We start from the raw sequence: 16,854 nt of genomic DNA on the forward strand, positions 1-16,854 counted from the left end.
CTGAGACTTGGAAAATTCCATTTGATATTTGGTAGCTACTATGCATAGATTAAGAGAAAAAAGGAACTTGGATTATTCTGCGTTTCCACGTGGCATCATCTCTTCACATGTCTTATGTTAACAAGATCATAGATTTAGAGAGATAAGGGACCTCTGAGGGCATCTCATCCAATTCCTTCATTTAACATCAAGTAATAGAGCAAGATTGTTCTCTGACTTTAAATTCAGTTTCTTTCCGCTGTGCCATGCTGCATCTCTTCTTTTCAGTATTTCTTCAAGACTCAGTTTAGGTACCATTCCTTTCATGAATCCTGCTAGTTGACAGGGTTTTTGACTTCACATTTTTTCCAGAGAGCTTTGGATCTCTCCTTTGCCCCTGTTACATGCCACTATTTTGTATTGTCTTTTTTAAATTCTTGATTCCTCCAGTAGAATATATGCTGCTTTGTGAGTAGTAAGGTTAGTGTTTTTGTTTTTTTTTTAAATTCTAATAGAATATAAGCTTCTTTGGGGGCAAGGTTAGTTATTTTTTAACGTTTGCATCCCTACCAGTTATCATAGGGTTGTATAATTGTTGAATTTGTGAACAAATTATAGATGAGGACTTAGCAATGGTTCATTAAGCAATTGTTCACTAAGAATAGCTAGATATTTGGTATCATGATTTAACTCATACTATAGAATAGTTGACCTTGAAATCTTTTAATACTGTCTTTTGGTACTTTATGCTATTTACACCATATCCTTTGTTACTTATTGAAGAATTATTTGAATGAAGCACAAACAACATGATAGGAGTAATTGATCAGGAATCAACAGGCCTGAATTTTTCCCTGTTTCTGTCACTGACTCCCTTGTAAATGTGGGCAATAACACTACCTTCCCAGCCTCAGTTCTCTTAGCTATAAAATGAGTGGACTTGGACTATTTCATCTCAACTCTTACATTATATCATTCTTCTGTGTGATAATACCTCTATATTATCACAGAGCTTTCTCTAAAGAAGTGACTCCACTCATAATCAAAACTACTTATGAAAGACAGCTTTAATTAACAGTTTGCCTAGGACTAACAATCTATATTTTGTTTTCCAAATTTTAGGGAGAGCTTTTGAATAAAACTTGCTTTGATGCTATTCTTTTCTGGGTAAGGTCAAGATCCATTAAGAAAAAAGCATACTAAAGAAAATGTCATTCACTAATAATTGTTTCAGCATCTTTTTTCCAGAATAAAATTTTGCTCTTGGATGCCATCAAAAATTTTAGAGCACACAACAGAATAAAAATAGTCATGGAATGAGAATTAGATGGAAAGAATGTAGTAGGTATAAAAAGAATCCAGTAATTTGAGGAGATACGTTTATTGTATTTACACATGGCAATTGTGCCTTTTCCAAAAAATAGATTTTTTTTTTTAGGGTAAATTATTATATCAACACTTTAAAAACCCTTAATGTTTGTCTTAGTAACAACTCTTAATAGAAGGGTAAGAGCTAGGTAAACATGCTCAAAGTAAGTTGCTCAGGTCACATAGCTAGAAAGTGTCTGAGGCCAGATTTGAACCCAGGTACTTCCAACTCCAGGCATGACGTTCTCTCCACTATACCACTTAACTGCCTCCTTTCTTTAAGATAGATATCTGGTACTCAACTTGCCAATGAAACTATTATGTGATTTAACAATAGTTTTCTTCCCATTTTTGGTTGGAATTCATAGTAATAAATAGCTTGTCTTTTATGAAGTGTTTTATATCCCTTATCATCCTAGTTTCTTAAAGCAATTCCATGAAATAGTTGGCAGAAATTGGTAATAATGATTTTACAGATGAAAAAATTTGGATGAGTAATTTACCTGAATCACATGTTAAAGTGGTAAAACTTCAGTTTGAAACTAGGGCTTCTGATTTTTTTCTCATTATATGTCATTCTTCCAACTTAAAATTTTACTTTTTTGCTAGTGAAAATTTGTACCAAATACTCAGAACTATAGTGCCAAATCAATTATTGAAGTCTCTTACTAGGTCTCTTATCTGTTAAATGAGAGGAGTTGGACAAGATGATCTCTTAAGGTTCATTCTTTCTCAAAATCCATTGATTCTTTGACATATAGTTGATTCAGATTATATATTTGAGAAAATTTAGGAATGGACAGAAGTCACATAGTAATATTTTCTTACTTTGGGCCACATAAGGACATGCTATGTAAATGATAGGTTTTTTTGTTGTGTAGTACCTGTTTGTTTTGTTTCCTTATAGTAGATATTGCAGGATTTTCCCTAATTATTATGGAATTTTTTTAGATGAGAAAAAGAAAGAAAGGAAGAGAGCCAGAGGCATATCTCCAATTGTTTTTGATAGAAGTGGAAGTTCTGCATCAGAATCCTATGCAGGTATTCCCCCTTTGATTGTTTTTGATACTGATGATTACCACATTTATTACTTTAATGTGGACTAAAAATGCAATGATATATAGGAATACTGTGTGGAAACTAGTTTAGTGTGAAGTTGTTAATGTCAGTTAGTTTTGATTTTTGGCATGTTCAATGTAATAAATTACTCGAAGGGAAACTAAGCTTTTTCCTGTATTATTTTAATGCTGTTCTGTTACTGCTTAAGTGATATTTTCACTTTTATTTTTCTTGGAAGATGATGATTCAGTGACTAGTTTTCTGAGTGTGAAACTGTTCAAATACATAGATAAAAAACAAAACAAAACAAAACCCACAAAAGAACTCCAAAAGACAAAACACTCGTGCACATTGAACAGTATTATTTTTGTGTGTGTGGGTGTGCAAGGAAGGATAATTTGTCATGAATGAGAATTATATGTGACAAGGCTGTAGAAATTGTGTCTTATCTCTATTAAGGCTCAATCTGAACAAATGTACTTTGGCTAAATACAGGTTCAGAAAAGAAGCATGAGAAATTATCATCTTCCGTTCGTGCTGTCCGAAAAGGTATCATTTAAATTTGAAAACAAACAAACAAACAACTTTTTAATGCATGCCACATCACAAGTCATTGTTTTACCTTGTCTGTATTTCATTAACAATTTATAAAGTAGTAATGTTCCGATATATTTATAAAATTGATGATACTGTGAGCTTATGTTAAACACCATCTTGATTTGTTACTATGTATATTTTAGAACAACAGCAAATATTTTCCTCTCAGGTTTTTATAGGCATTAGAGTGATTTGTATTCTTATAAATATACAAACCATATATAGAATAATTTAAAAAATTTTTAAGTCATTTTTGATGCTTGGCACAGAATAACATATCGGAACATCACTAAATTTTCTTAGCTTTCATGTGTTTTCTTTTCTGAAGCTTTGCATTGTGTTTTCTGTTGCATAGTTCTCCAGGTTTGAGGGGGTTCTCATGATTTTTAAGAATTTAGTTGGGGGCTAGAGGGCTAATGAGTAATTTGAATTAATAAAAACCTTGTGTGATAGTAGTTCCATCTTAATAAATTTGGGATTTATTTTTCAGACCAAACAAGTAAACTTAAATATGTTCTTCAAGATGCAAGATTCTTCCTTATAAAGAGTAACAACCATGAGAATGTCTCTCTTGCTAAAGCCAAGGTACATCAGTTCAATTTTTTTTTCTCTAATCTTTCTATAAGTAAACGAATTTGACTTTTTGTTCATACAATAAAGTGAAATATGCATAAAACCTTCTTAAATACAATTTTTCATTTACATTTATATCCTGAGCGCTAAAGAGTAATATCTTTAAACCAATAAAATCCTACTTTGTGTATATTTTAGCCATTTATTGAAAACTAGATAGATGGACTATGCTTGCTGTTAAAGAAACTTTGTAATTAAGCATAACTTTCATCAGTGCCATTATGATAACCGTTTTTTGACCATAATGGCCAAGTAACAGCTGCATAGTGTAAGATCTTTAGAATGTTACAATTAGACTGTAATTCTTAAAATATAGACCAATTTTAGTAGATGGACCTAGATCTGGAGTGAGGAAGACCCAATGTTTATGTTTGATTGCATGATCTTAGGCAAGATAACCTCTATTTGCCTTCATTTCCTTAACTGTATAATGAGAATAATAGCATCTACCTCAGGGTCAGGGTGGTTGTGAAGATTAAAGAATATTTTTAAAGCATTTAGCACAATGATTGGCACATAGGTGTTATTCAGTTGCTGCTGTTTAATTTATTTATAGGCTATTATCATTACATGAAAGAATATTTTTTAAAAGTTGGTTATCTTTTGGTTATTTTAGACATTTTTTATATTCTAAAGAAGACCTGTTATTTTAAGAATTTTCTTTATAGTGGATTTGGTCTATTAAACATTATCTTGAGGGATATAATGGATGACTTATGGCAAAATTACTTTTGTTAGAAGTGTAGTGACTAAGTTAGAAGCTATTAGAATGAATCTTGAAGGCCCACAGTAGACATTCCCCTTACTTTCTCCATTATATTTTCAGTTACTGCTATGAACTTTTTAAATACAGCCCAGGAATATTTATCTTTATATGTGCTTAGCTTTGTATATTCAATTTATTAAATTTTAAGAAATCTTGAAAATACTGAGTATTAATAGTAATGAGAAACTTAGTTAAACATTGTTTATTTCATCTATGATTTAAAGTTATCTTATTTGTGATTTCAAAGGATTATTTGTGTAAAGCATAAGGTAGACATAAAAACCAAGAGTTTAAACTTTTATTCAAACATTTCTGACATTTTAAATCCTGGCCAATAATAATATGCAGCTGTCAACAAAGGGCACATTGTACCAAGAAGCCAAACTGAGTGTACCAGGTAATAGCCCTTTTTCAGACCTAAAGGACTGGATTTTAGGCAGTCACCAATATTAGAATACCTCTTATGTGAAAAGAAGGAAAGACGTGTGATTTGCTTGTTGCAACTTTTTCTTTCATAGACACTTTGATTAGAACGATGTATTTAAAGGGGGCATCTGGGTGGTTCAGTGGATTGAGAGCCAGGCCTAGAGATGGGAGATCCTGGGCTCAAATCTGGTCTCAAACACTTCCCAGCTGTGCAACCCTGGGCAAGTCATTTAGCCCCCATTGCCAAGCTCTTAGCACTCTTCTGCCTTGGAACCAAAACCAAGTATTGATTCTAAGATAGAAGGTAAGGGTTTAGGAAAAAAAAAGTGTATTAAAATGATTCCTTGTAGTACCATAGGAATGGAATCTTTACGTGTTGATGTACATAATTTTTAAGAGAAATAATAATATATATTCTTATTAAGTAAATTTGAATTTAAATATGTTAAGCCAAAATGAGTGATGATTATTTGCCTCATGAAAGGTTTCCATAAAAATCCATAAAAGAATTGCATAAGACAAATGCAGAATTCTTCTAGCTCTCTACCTTTTTTCTAGGATCATGTAGTCCTTGGCAATCTGGTGAAACCTATGGATCTCTTCTTAGGTTCCTAAGAGAAAATACACAGAATTACAAAGGGAACCAATTACATAAAATATACTTATTTTTTAAAATAAATTTTTGAAGTTCATGAACCCCAGGTTAACAACTGCTTTAGTCAGTAGTCTAGCTATGTTTTTAAGAAATTAATTATGATCTTTTGTTTTCATCTAAAGAGCATATTGCTTCTATCCCCTTCCCTATCTATTGCAACAAAAATTTTATATCTAAAGGAGGGGATGGGAGGAAAGCAGTTAAGTATCAGGGCAGATTTTTTTTAAGAAGTCAGATTATTTTGTAATATGTTAACACGTTTTTTTAACTTGTATTTTAAATGCTTATTTCATGTTCACAATTTTGGTGTAGGGTGTATGGTCAACGCTTCCAGTAAATGAAAAAAAATTGAATGCTGCATTCAGATCTGCAAGAAGTGTAATTTTGATATTTTCTGTAAGAGAAAGTGGGAAATTTCAAGGTAAGAAAAATTAATTTTGATACATATAAAGCTTCTTAAGCTTTTTTGTTGTTGTTAGCATATATTATATTATCACTCTGATTCCTTAGGATTTGCAAGACTCTCTTCAGAGTCCCATCATGGAGGCTCTCCTATACATTGGGTTCTACCTGCAGGAATGAATGCTAAAATGCTTGGAGGTGTCTTTAAAATTGATTGGATTTGCAGGTAAATTTTAAACTTAAATTTTAAAATTTTTAAATTAAATTTTTCTTATTTTGAATTAGCTCATCATTTAATGATTTAATGCAGTCTCTTGACAAAATTCTTTAATAATAAATTAGAAATTAATGCCAAATTATCTCTTTTCCTGACATTTCAGGACTGATTTGGACAATTAATGCTCTTAATAAAAAATCATTTGCATAGTTTATTCAATTATTTATTAGCTTTTCTATCTAGAAGCACAATTCCAAATGATATTCAAAGAATTTGGATATGCCAGGTTTAGTATGTTTCTATATGCTTTATTAGTATGAAAGCTCATAAGTTCACTAGATTTAGACATAGAAGAGACTTGAACTGATTTAACAACTTTCTCCTCTCCTATTTTAAAGATGATAATAGTCTTAGAGTTTCTTTTGGGTACATTAGTAGAGCCAGAATTTTAAATTTGATTATTGTCTATCTTTGAATTGTTTTTCTGTGATTATTAATAGACCTTTGAGGCAGTGTAGTACAACTTCCTTCTTTTATTGTTTGGAAAGTTAGGTTCAGGAACTTGCCTAAAAATAACATATTGGTAGTAAGTAATATAGGTAGGATTTGAATCCAATTGTTCTATGGTGAATGTTACATTTTTTTCCTTTGATTGGGAGGAGAGCCAATGTGCTACCAGATTGCTACTCTGAATATTTTGAGATTTATGGAACCTTCTTGTTACTGTGCTCTTTTGAGATAAGAGAGAGTCCTGTTTTTAAAAGTTAAAATGGATCTCAAATTTGTCTCCATTTAATTTTGCTTAATTTTTTTTAGTAGTGATTAGATTAGAGATAAAATCTTATCAAATGCTTTGAACTACTTTCATTTTTCAGTTTGTCTACCATCAACAGTTATTTATTTCTATTATATAGTCAACATAATACAGGAGATTGCAGAAGCATAAGATATAAATAGAAACAGGTAAAAAAATTTTAAGTACTAGGAAGGAAGATACCTTAGAAATGTTTCCAGCTATCTCTTTTCATAGTCCAGGAAATTGAGAAGCTAATTAACTGGCTCAAATTAAGATTGATTGACGGGCAGCTTGATTGAGAGCCAGGCCTAGAGACAGGAGGCCCTGTCTTCAAACCTGGTCTCAAGACACTTCCCAGCCGTGTGACCTTGAAGTCACTTAACCCCCATTGCCTAGCCCTTACCACTCTTCTGCCTTGGAACCAATATTGGTTGATTCCAAGGTTCCAAGGTTCCAAGGCAGAAGGTAAGGGTTTAAAAAAAAAAAAAGATTGATTGACAGCTTAACCTTGATTAGAACTGTCTCCTAAATCCTAGTCTATTTCTATTTTGTGATTTTTACTCTAAAGAAACTTTAGTATAAATTAGAAGATGAGATTGGCAGATACTTACTATAGTAGCAAACAAATTTATTTATATGCTGTTATGTGGCATAATCAACATTTTAAATAAATCTACATAACTCAAGAAGTGTCCTATATTCTGTATTGTTGAAATCCAGCCTGAGAACTTGCTGCCCAACTATGAAGATTGTGATAATAATTTATGCCAATTTATGGAAGGTATAAAAAATTAGATGTGGGAAAACACTTTTGTGTAATGTTCTCAATCAGCTGAATGACCTATTTTTACAAATTGTTATTATTTGTAAAATAATCTCCCTACATTTTTATATAATAAAAACCAGAGTTTATACATCTAAAATTAACTGTGTAAGTGAAATAAACTTTAAGACCTTTACTAAAAATAATTAAAATAATTTGATGCTACTTCTATATTTAGGCGTGAATTGCCCTTCACTAAATCTGCTCACCTTACCAATCCTTGGAATGAACATAAGCCAGTTAAGATTGGACGCGATGGACAGGTTTGTCAGTTTAATTGAAACTTTTAGTAAAATTAAAACCACAAATGGTTAGTGTTTATTATTTTATAAGTTCTCATTAAAAGCCTTTTTAATTGATATTTAAAGTATTCCTTTTTAAAGCTGTTTTTTACAACTCATAAGAAAGTCTTTTAATGGTGCAAAGGAAAATAGAATGAACAACACAGCCAGAAGTTTTCTTTTTCAGAGCTTAGATTTGTTTTTATTAGAATCATTGATGTTAACATATTCCCCTTAATGCAATAACTTATATTTTGGGTTATACAACCTTGGGGGAACTTTTAGAAAATGAGGCTTGAGGTTTTTATCTTTTTTGAAGCTTAGGTGATATCTTTGCCTTTTTATTGACTCTATGACAAATACTTTAGCTTAAAGTTAACTGACTAAAACAATATGAACTGAAATTTATGAAGTATGTTTATGGTCACATTTTTATGTAAAGTGTAGAAAAATACTTTAAATAAAAAGTTTAACTTTCACAAGGTCATGTTATCAAAAGTGTTCTGAAGAGGCATTGAAAACATCTATTGGTTTTAAATTTAAAAAATTAATCATTTTGCCTATTTCAGAAATAGAAATAAAATTCTTATTTTCAGTCATTGCTTGAACTAATAGTACAGAAGTGAAAGTTTGTTATTCATTCTGAATAATCTTTAAGTGTTAATAATAGAAAAATATCAATTTACATTTTTAAAGTCTGTAATTCATTCACTTATTTGTAATTATGAAAAATATAGTGAAAAGAGACTAATAATAAATATATGAGCTAAGTTGACATTCTGATTTGTGACTGCTGCTCATGAGTTAGGTTATTAATTCTAGCAAGTTAATGGGATTATCATTTTTTCTGTGTTTGGACTCCATTGTAGGTGATAACTTTTGACTTGGCATTTTTGTATTTTGCATAAAAGGAGTATTCCTTTTTCTGCACTGTGATCGTAACAATCAGTTATCAACAAAGAACTTTCTGTGCTACTTTTAACTGTGGTGATCCCAACCAAGTATCTCCCCTCCATCAGCAGTCACCCCCTCTGTAATAACAGAAACACAACTGAAAAGAAATTCTTAAGAGCTGGCAGTTTAATGGAACTACACTTGAGATCCTTAACCATGGGAATAAAGCCTCTGTCTCAACTTGTTTCTGTTTATAAAAACCTCAGGAAAATGCTACAAGTCTTTTGAAAGTTTATTCCTGTTTTCAGCTTGTAAATCGCTACTTTCCTATTCCAGGAAATTGAGCTTGAATGTGGAACCCAGCTTTGTCTTCTATTTCCCCCCGATGAAAGTATTGACTTGTATCAGGTCATTCATAAAATGCGTCACAAGAGAAGAATGCATTCACAGCCCCGTTCAAGAGGACGTCCATCCCGTCGAGAACCAGTCCGGGATGTGGGAAGGTTAGAAACGTTCTTTGGACTGATAATAGGCACATGTATCAGAATAACATGATGGAGGAATGTGATTCGTCAAAAGTTTGCCCTGCGGTAAAGAAGAGAGAAAATCCTCAAATCAAGCTGCATGGACTAGTTTGTGGCTTCATTGAGGATTTCACATTGTCACCTTGGTCTCAGTCATTTTTCAAGAGGAAAATGGGGATCTTTCCTTATTGCAGAAAAAAATGTTTGCTAAAGAGTGATAACTAGTTTAGATAATTTACAGATAACACAATGTATAACATTGAAGTGAGGTAGGCTTTGATTTGCTATAACCAGGCTAGAATGGAGGAGGAAGAGGAAGTTTATATGAAAAAAAAAAGTTGTTAATATTTTGTAAAAGCCTTTTCTTTCAGGTGTGTCTCTGGATAAGCCTTATCAGATATGGGACTTTTATAAAGGATCACTAATAATTTTTCAGAAGATGGCGCCTCATTTAGAGGATAAATATTTTAAGTTATTTTGATATTCAAGAGGAGCATTATTGGGACTGTTTCAAATTGTGTCACCGTGATGTGTTAATCTCATTGCCAAATATTCTCTAACATGTAACCACTGAATTCACACATCTTGCTGAGCTTCTGAAAACAATAGGTTCTTTCCAAAGGGGATCAAGTGGCCCTGGGAGACCCGGCAACAAACCAAAAAGAATGGCTGTTGCTGTGTCTATTTACAACCTTTCCAGATGCTGGCAGTACTCGTGGACTTAAAATATTTTTAGAGGATCGTCATGGTTTATTGATCACTGCTTTATGAACTAAACAGCATTTTCCAGGAAAAAAGGGGGTATAACTTGTTACAGAATTGGAGAAGTCTTTGCAAAGGACTGATATAAGCCCTTCTACCAAACACCTTCCCCTGTAGCCACTTTGCATAAAGATAAATCTAAAGTTTTCTGCTAAAGACTGTTGGATGTGTGGTTTGATGGGATGAAACCTTTGGTTAAGTTTCCTTTTGGAGGAAACATCCTGTGGTAGGTACAGATATCCCAACAGGAGTCCCTATTTCATTGAGCTTTTAAAAGGACACTATCGAATAGGTAGGAGGAAACCTGGCAGAGCCCCCTTATTTTTGGCCTAAAAGGACTGAGCACCAAGATGTCTTTTGAAGTTTTAAACTAAGAGGTTTCCAGTGCAATAAAGTATTTACAAGTGAAGTTTTTACCTCAGTTTTGCAATGGACTGCAAACTATACATATAACACCACCACACCTTCTCTCAAGCCTGCCAGGGCCTCCATTTATGTATGTGGCTTACAGCTTAAAGTCAGTAGTTGGACTACTATATGAACTGTTACTATCATGTTTTATACCGGTCGTTAATGCACTCCCCAAACTACAAGAAAGCGGTATGTTTATTCTTTACACCAGCTTTTAATTTTCTTAGTCATATTTACTGTAGATGGAACTGCTTTGTTCTGTTGGGAGGGGGGGAGGATGGGGTTTCTCAGAGACTTAAACCATCACTTTTTACTGCAGTTTGTGTAAATACTGGGAATTGTTATGAGGATGAAAAGTCAGTTAAATGAAAGTAAATGTTGGTTGGTCATTTTCTAGATGGTTGCTGGGGAAAAAAAAGTGTTAATGGGTTTGAGTTTAACTTACTGATCTTTTTAAAAAATCAAGGAAAAATGTAGATGAATGAGTACAACACCTCAATTTGTTGCTGAAATATTTCGATAAATATTAGAGAATTGTCCCTCTTTCATTTGAATTATCTTTTAGAGTCACTAGTTAGGAGGAGTAAAGCAATGTTAATATGCCCTATAACAGTGAAGTTGAGATTGAAGAAAAGATTGAAATTTCTGCTTATTTTTGTCCCAAGGGATATCAAGCACAATCAACAGCCCATATTGGCTCTATAATGTTTTCTTTTGTATGAAGGCTCTATAAACATTAATAAAATAAGGCCTTAATGACTCCTAGACACCAACCTATATGATAAATGATTTTTCCAAAGGTTTGGAAGACAAATTTCCGTATAGTTTTTTTTTTTTAAGCCTACCCAATTTTCTCTTTGACTCACTTAAAAGAAAAACAGCTAACCCTGCAAATAAACACACACACTTTTTTAAAAAAGCCAATGTTTGAAGTTACATCTGTAATAAAATATGTGGTTTAAGGTATAAATGGTGGAATTGAGATTTTAGGTTAGTTGTTACAATTAATGTTGAATTTTCATTAGTTCAATTTATTTGATTTTTGTATCTGAAATACTAAAATGTGACTTTTACCTGTTTTGAGCAGGTTGCTCTTTCCAAGTGTCTGGTCTTAGCATGAGACAACAGAGTGTTAAGTCACTCTGCCTCCGGCAGTAAAATTAGGGTATGGTTTGTGACAATATTAAAATTTAAAGAAATGAAGATTTAGAAACTTTAGGTCTACTTGAAGCTGCCTGTCAATTGAGAAATAATCCCTAAAGGAAACCATGGCCTGATCTTTTTGCTTATTTCTGTCAAATATTCTGCTTTCCCGTTTTCAAAACAGGTTTCGGTTTAATGTCTAATGTGTCTAATTTGTATAGGCGTCGACCAGAAGATTATGATATTCATAACAGCAGAAAGAAACCAAGGATTGACTATCCCCCTGAGTTTCATCAGAGACCAGGTTAATATCTTAAAATCATCCAGATATGTTTGACTTTTTACAATTATTTTAGAATTATAGTACTCATACAATAATGAAAAATAAATACAAAATAATATAGATAGGAATACTAAAATCTTAGAAATTATTAGCATTTCTTTCCCTGCTTCCTTATCTCCCTTTATAATTGGATTGAAAAATGCAGGACCAATGTGGATCATTGTTATATACAGGCAGTATTAATTTTTTAATGCTATTTTGCATAATAAGAAATTTCTCCTTACCTGGTAGTTTACATTGAGGTTAAAATGAAATTTACATTCTGTTTATTATCAAAGTATGTATAAAGTTTTGCATTATAGACATATATTCTATTTATCCTAGAAGTATATGATTTTGTTTTATTTATTTATATATATATACATATATATATATACATAAAATCTTCTGTCCTATTTGTTAGATACTATGTGCCATATTAAAAAAATTTAAGCTCATTTAAAAAATATATCTGTTTTGGTAGAGAATGCAGAGGAATCTATATTGGGAATTCTATAAAATTTCAGTATATGGAGGATTAAGGAAACCTATAAAATCTTAACATTTAATTACTATAGAGCATGGAGTTGAATTTATCTCTTTATTTGGAATAATAAGAATTAAGTGCTTTACATATTTGTTTAAAAGTTTTATACCCCTTTACAGTGGTGGTGTTTTCTTAAGCTAATAGAGAGGCACTATATGCAGTACCACCTTTTTTTTTGGATTTTGGTTCTTACATAACATTTGTTGGTATCTTTCAGTTTCTGGTGAGGAAATTCCCTTCACCAAATAAATGATCTGCAGTTTATAATCTTAATATACCAGGAAAATACACAATTTAATATATTCTAATTTTCTTGGTCTGTGAAATTTTGATTTAGCATTTCTGTTTTAAAATATGATTTTTTAAAAATTGATAATTCTTATGGTACTTGTTATATAAAAAGAATGTCAAAAACCCTCACTTATGAATCATAATGGATTTGTTAAACTCTGAAGAGCAGAAGGGGCTTAGATGTTTTTATAGCCAACCCCTGTTTTTACAGGTGAGTCAATTTAGGTCCCCAAAAGTTAAGTGGCTCCCTTAATGGAATGGAATTCTATTGTCAATGGATATTCATTATACTTTAGTTCTCTAGCTTTTTTTCTTTCTTAAATATCTTTTATCAAATTGGCAATGATACCATCTATCTGCCTGTTTTTAAACTTGGAATTATAAGCATTTGTGTTTAAGTTTGACTCTAATATTTTCTGAGCTAAGTTTTAAAAAACCTGTATGTTCAATCTTAGAATCAGTACTAAATATCAATTCCAAAGCAGAAGAGTGGTAAGGGCAAGGCATTGGGGGTTAAGTGATTTGCAAGGTCACACAGCAAGGGAGTATTTGAGGTCATATTTGAACCTAGAACCTCCCATCTCCAGTCCTTGCTCTTTCTCCACTGAGCTACATAGTTACCTCTCAAGCCAGCTCTTAATATTATAACCACCACTGTTATGAGCTTACCATATTTTTAATAAATGTCACAATATTAATCTGAAATTGTATCCCAAAACAGGTAATTCTCTTAACCAGATAGCTTACTTTCTATAACATGACAGTTTCAGATGCTATTGAAATTGCAGTGGCAAAATTTAACCTCTAGATATTTCAGAGAGAATTAAAGTGAGTGGAAAGGCAGTTATAATGATGAATATGAAAATTATAAATTTGATTTACCAAAATGCTTGATGTTTAAACAGGGTATTTAAAGGATCCCCGGTATCAAGAAGTAGACAGGTAAGTTTGGGTTTCTTTTGATTAATTTTCAACAACATTCTTGGAACTGGTTTATGAATTACCTGAATTTAGTTTCACAAATCTTATTCCCAACAGACGATTTTCAGGAGTTCGCAGAGATGTTTTTCTAAATGGGGTGAGTATTTTACACTTTAAATTTAAAACATGGGGAAATTTGGAGTATGGGTCATTTGCAGTTCTAAAACCTTACATTATTTAATATTAATATTATGATCTTTCATTTTAGTCCTACAATGATTATGTGAGAGAATTTCACAACATGGGACCACCACCACCTTGGCAGGGAATGGTTTGTATTCTGTACATCTTGATTTCTTAAAAAAATACTTATCTTTAGATGCAGTGCTAATGTACTTTTGATGGATAGAATTTTATCAGTTAATACACATAGAGTCATGCAAAAGAAACAGAAATGCCCATAATTTCATATGATTTACAAAATTAGATATTCTTATGACAACTCAGCCTTATTTAAAGCTTGTTGCTTCTGTAATTTTAAAAATGTTTTAAATCATTTTTTAAATTGTAGGTGTTTGAGACCTTGTTAAATTTTTTTTTAGAGTAATTGAAGTAACTTTTTAAATAAATGGTTCATATTTCTATTATTATATATTTTCTTTTTCAGTGCTTCTTTCTAGTGCTTTATGAAATTCTTATAAAATTGGAAAATACACTGAACACAATTTGGAAATCATAAACTTTAGGTTTTTAGATCTTTGTTGGTTTTTCTTGATAGGTTAATACAATGAAACCAGCTTTGTCAGCTTTATTTTTTTTCCTCTGATAGTGGCATTTTTGTGCCAGCATTCTGCAGGGAACTCATAGTGAAAAAAACTCCCTCTACCAATGCAAATCAGCAGTTAATGCAATTTATGATCTTTAAAAGTTGCTTGAGGGGTCAACTGGGTGGCTCAGTGGATTGAGAGCCAGGCCTAGAGAAGTTCCTGGGTTCAAATCTGGCCTCAGACACTTCCCAGCTGTGTGACCCTGGGCAAGTCACTTAACCCCCATTGCCCAGCCCTTACTGCTCTTCTGCCTTGGAGCCAATACGCAGTATTGACTCCAAGATGGAAGGTAAGGGTTTAAAATAATTTTTTTTTTAAAGTTGCTTGGAATGCTGAGGGGTTAAGTGATTTATTCCAAGGCACAATTACAGGTTATGTTAAACCATGGGTCTTGAACCCAGATTTTCATAACTTGGAAGCTAGCTCTTCCAATTATAAGGTAGAGGCAGCTGGGTCTGCAATCAGGAAAGCCCAAGTTTAAATACATACAGGCTTAGCTGCTTACTTACTATGTGACTTTGGGCAAGACAGTTGATCTTTGCCTCAGTTTCTTCAACTGTAATATGGGGATAATGACACCTACTCAAGAGAGCTGTGTGGATCAAATGAAAATATTTGTAAACCATTTTAGCACAGTGATTGACACATATAGTATACATTATATAAATACTCTTTTAAGCAAGCACTTTGCCTCCCAGTGTGACATTCTCAAATTATTTTAGTCATTATGTTGAATTAGATATGAAGAATGATCTGAGTATATTTGTAAAATTTTTAAAATAGAAAGTTTGGATGATAGTGCTTATGTATAGTTTAAAAGCTACTAAGAAGAATCTTAGTATTTTGGAAAATGAGTATTTTGCATACAGGTTAGATTAATAATTTTTCCTGAAATGTATATTCAAGGGTTAATAACTTTAACATATTGTTTATTTAGTATATGCTTACCAAAGTATGCTTTATGTTAGCCCCCTTATCCAGGAATTGAACAACCACCACATCATCCTTATTATCAGCACCATGCTCCACCTCCTCAAGCCCATCCCCCTTACTCAGGACATCATCCAGTACCACATGAAGCAAGATACAGAGATAAACGAGTAGTAAGTACACTTGAAGGCAAATGTTTGAGGGGTTGGATGGCTCTGGGTAACTTACCTTTGAGTATATCAAATTATATTCAGCTTCAGTGTTTCCATGTAGAATTTGTTCTTAGGAATTCTTGTTTTTAGTAAGATAAATAATGACATTAAGTTCTCAAAAATGCTTTTAGATAATAATTGTCAAATATGATAAAAGACAAACTGAATAACCGTACTCAGGTTAGTTCAGAATGTGTTCTATTAAATAGGACTTTGATTAAAGCCACCTAATTTTTACTCTTGCAAGTTCTTTCTTGAGTTTTTAATTAAATAATATAGTCAACTTTTCATTATCCTTACAGATAAGTTAGAACCGAAGTTGATTTCAGTAAGAAATGCCCAAAAAACTTAAGATTGCTTGATTAGGTTTTAGTTCTCATAGAGTATTAATTTAGTCTAGAATTACCAAAAAAAGGTAGAAAAAATTTGTTCATATTCAGCTTTTTTTTCCTTTGGTCTTAGACTACCTCACAAGAATCACAGTGTTGAATATTATGCCAGAAACCAGTCCCTTATTAGATTCTTGGATTTTTGGAAGCTGAAATTTATGAAATTAGGACAATTGGAGTTTGAACTGTTACATATTTGAAATGAATAAAATGTATTTAAAATATTATGTATTGGTAAAAATCCATGGCAGTTTACTCTGGAAATGTTGAAATTTTGACCTGTCAAGGACTCTTGCAATATACTTTTTATGTTTATAACTATGCTATTCTTTCTACAAAGGTGATAATCCTAAATTATCATCAGTAACACTTGGAAGTTGAGGGTTCTTTTCCAGTAGTTATAGATTTGTGACAAGTCTTGGATAGCCTTCTATATTCATTTTTAATGGATTTTACCATTTAAAAAAATATGCTTTGTTCCTGCCTTACCTGTCTTGTGCTTTTGTATAAAAATTTATGTACACATTGTATATAAGGCAACCAAATTGTTCAAACCATTTGCCCTAAATATCCTAGTTGATTGTTGTGAAGGGAGGAAACAAGGAGGCCAAACCAGAAAAGTTACTTGAGAGCTAGGAGGATAAGAGTAAGAAAAACAGAGGCACAGATTTGGATAGAT

The 16,854-nt window shown here is 32.2% G+C and overlaps 1 protein-coding gene across 4 annotated transcripts in view; it reads left to right on the top strand.

Moving 5' to 3' along the window:
• Positions 1 to 16,854, top strand: part of YTHDC1 (YTH N6-methyladenosine RNA binding protein C1) — a 34,128-nt gene that overhangs the window by 14,553 nt on the left and 2,721 nt on the right. The window contains exons 5-16 of one of the 4 annotated variants that reach the window (XM_007496368.3): positions 2,299 to 2,388; positions 2,902 to 2,955; positions 3,494 to 3,588; positions 5,796 to 5,904; positions 5,994 to 6,111; positions 7,900 to 7,984; positions 9,233 to 9,399; positions 11,958 to 12,040; positions 13,802 to 13,838; positions 13,911 to 13,974; positions 14,086 to 14,148; positions 15,613 to 15,747. In XM_007496368.3, coding sequence (XP_007496430.1) covers positions 2,299 to 2,388; positions 2,902 to 2,955; positions 3,494 to 3,588; positions 5,796 to 5,904; positions 5,994 to 6,111; positions 7,900 to 7,984; positions 9,233 to 9,399; positions 11,958 to 12,040; positions 13,802 to 13,838; positions 13,911 to 13,974; positions 14,086 to 14,148; positions 15,613 to 15,747 — 1,100 coding nt within the window. The remainder of the gene's footprint in view (positions 1 to 2,298; positions 2,389 to 2,901; positions 2,956 to 3,493; positions 3,589 to 5,795; positions 5,905 to 5,993; positions 6,112 to 7,899; positions 7,985 to 9,232; positions 9,400 to 11,957; positions 12,041 to 13,801; positions 13,839 to 13,910; positions 13,975 to 14,085; positions 14,149 to 15,612; positions 15,748 to 16,854) is intronic. The other 3 variants (XM_001366688.5, XM_007496369.3, XM_007496370.3) reach the window with 3 other exon arrangements.

This window comes from Monodelphis domestica, chromosome 6 (assembly GCF_027887165.1).
Source record: "Monodelphis domestica isolate mMonDom1 chromosome 6, mMonDom1.pri, whole genome shotgun sequence".
Lineage (NCBI taxonomy): Eukaryota > Metazoa > Chordata > Mammalia > Didelphimorphia > Didelphidae > Monodelphis > Monodelphis domestica.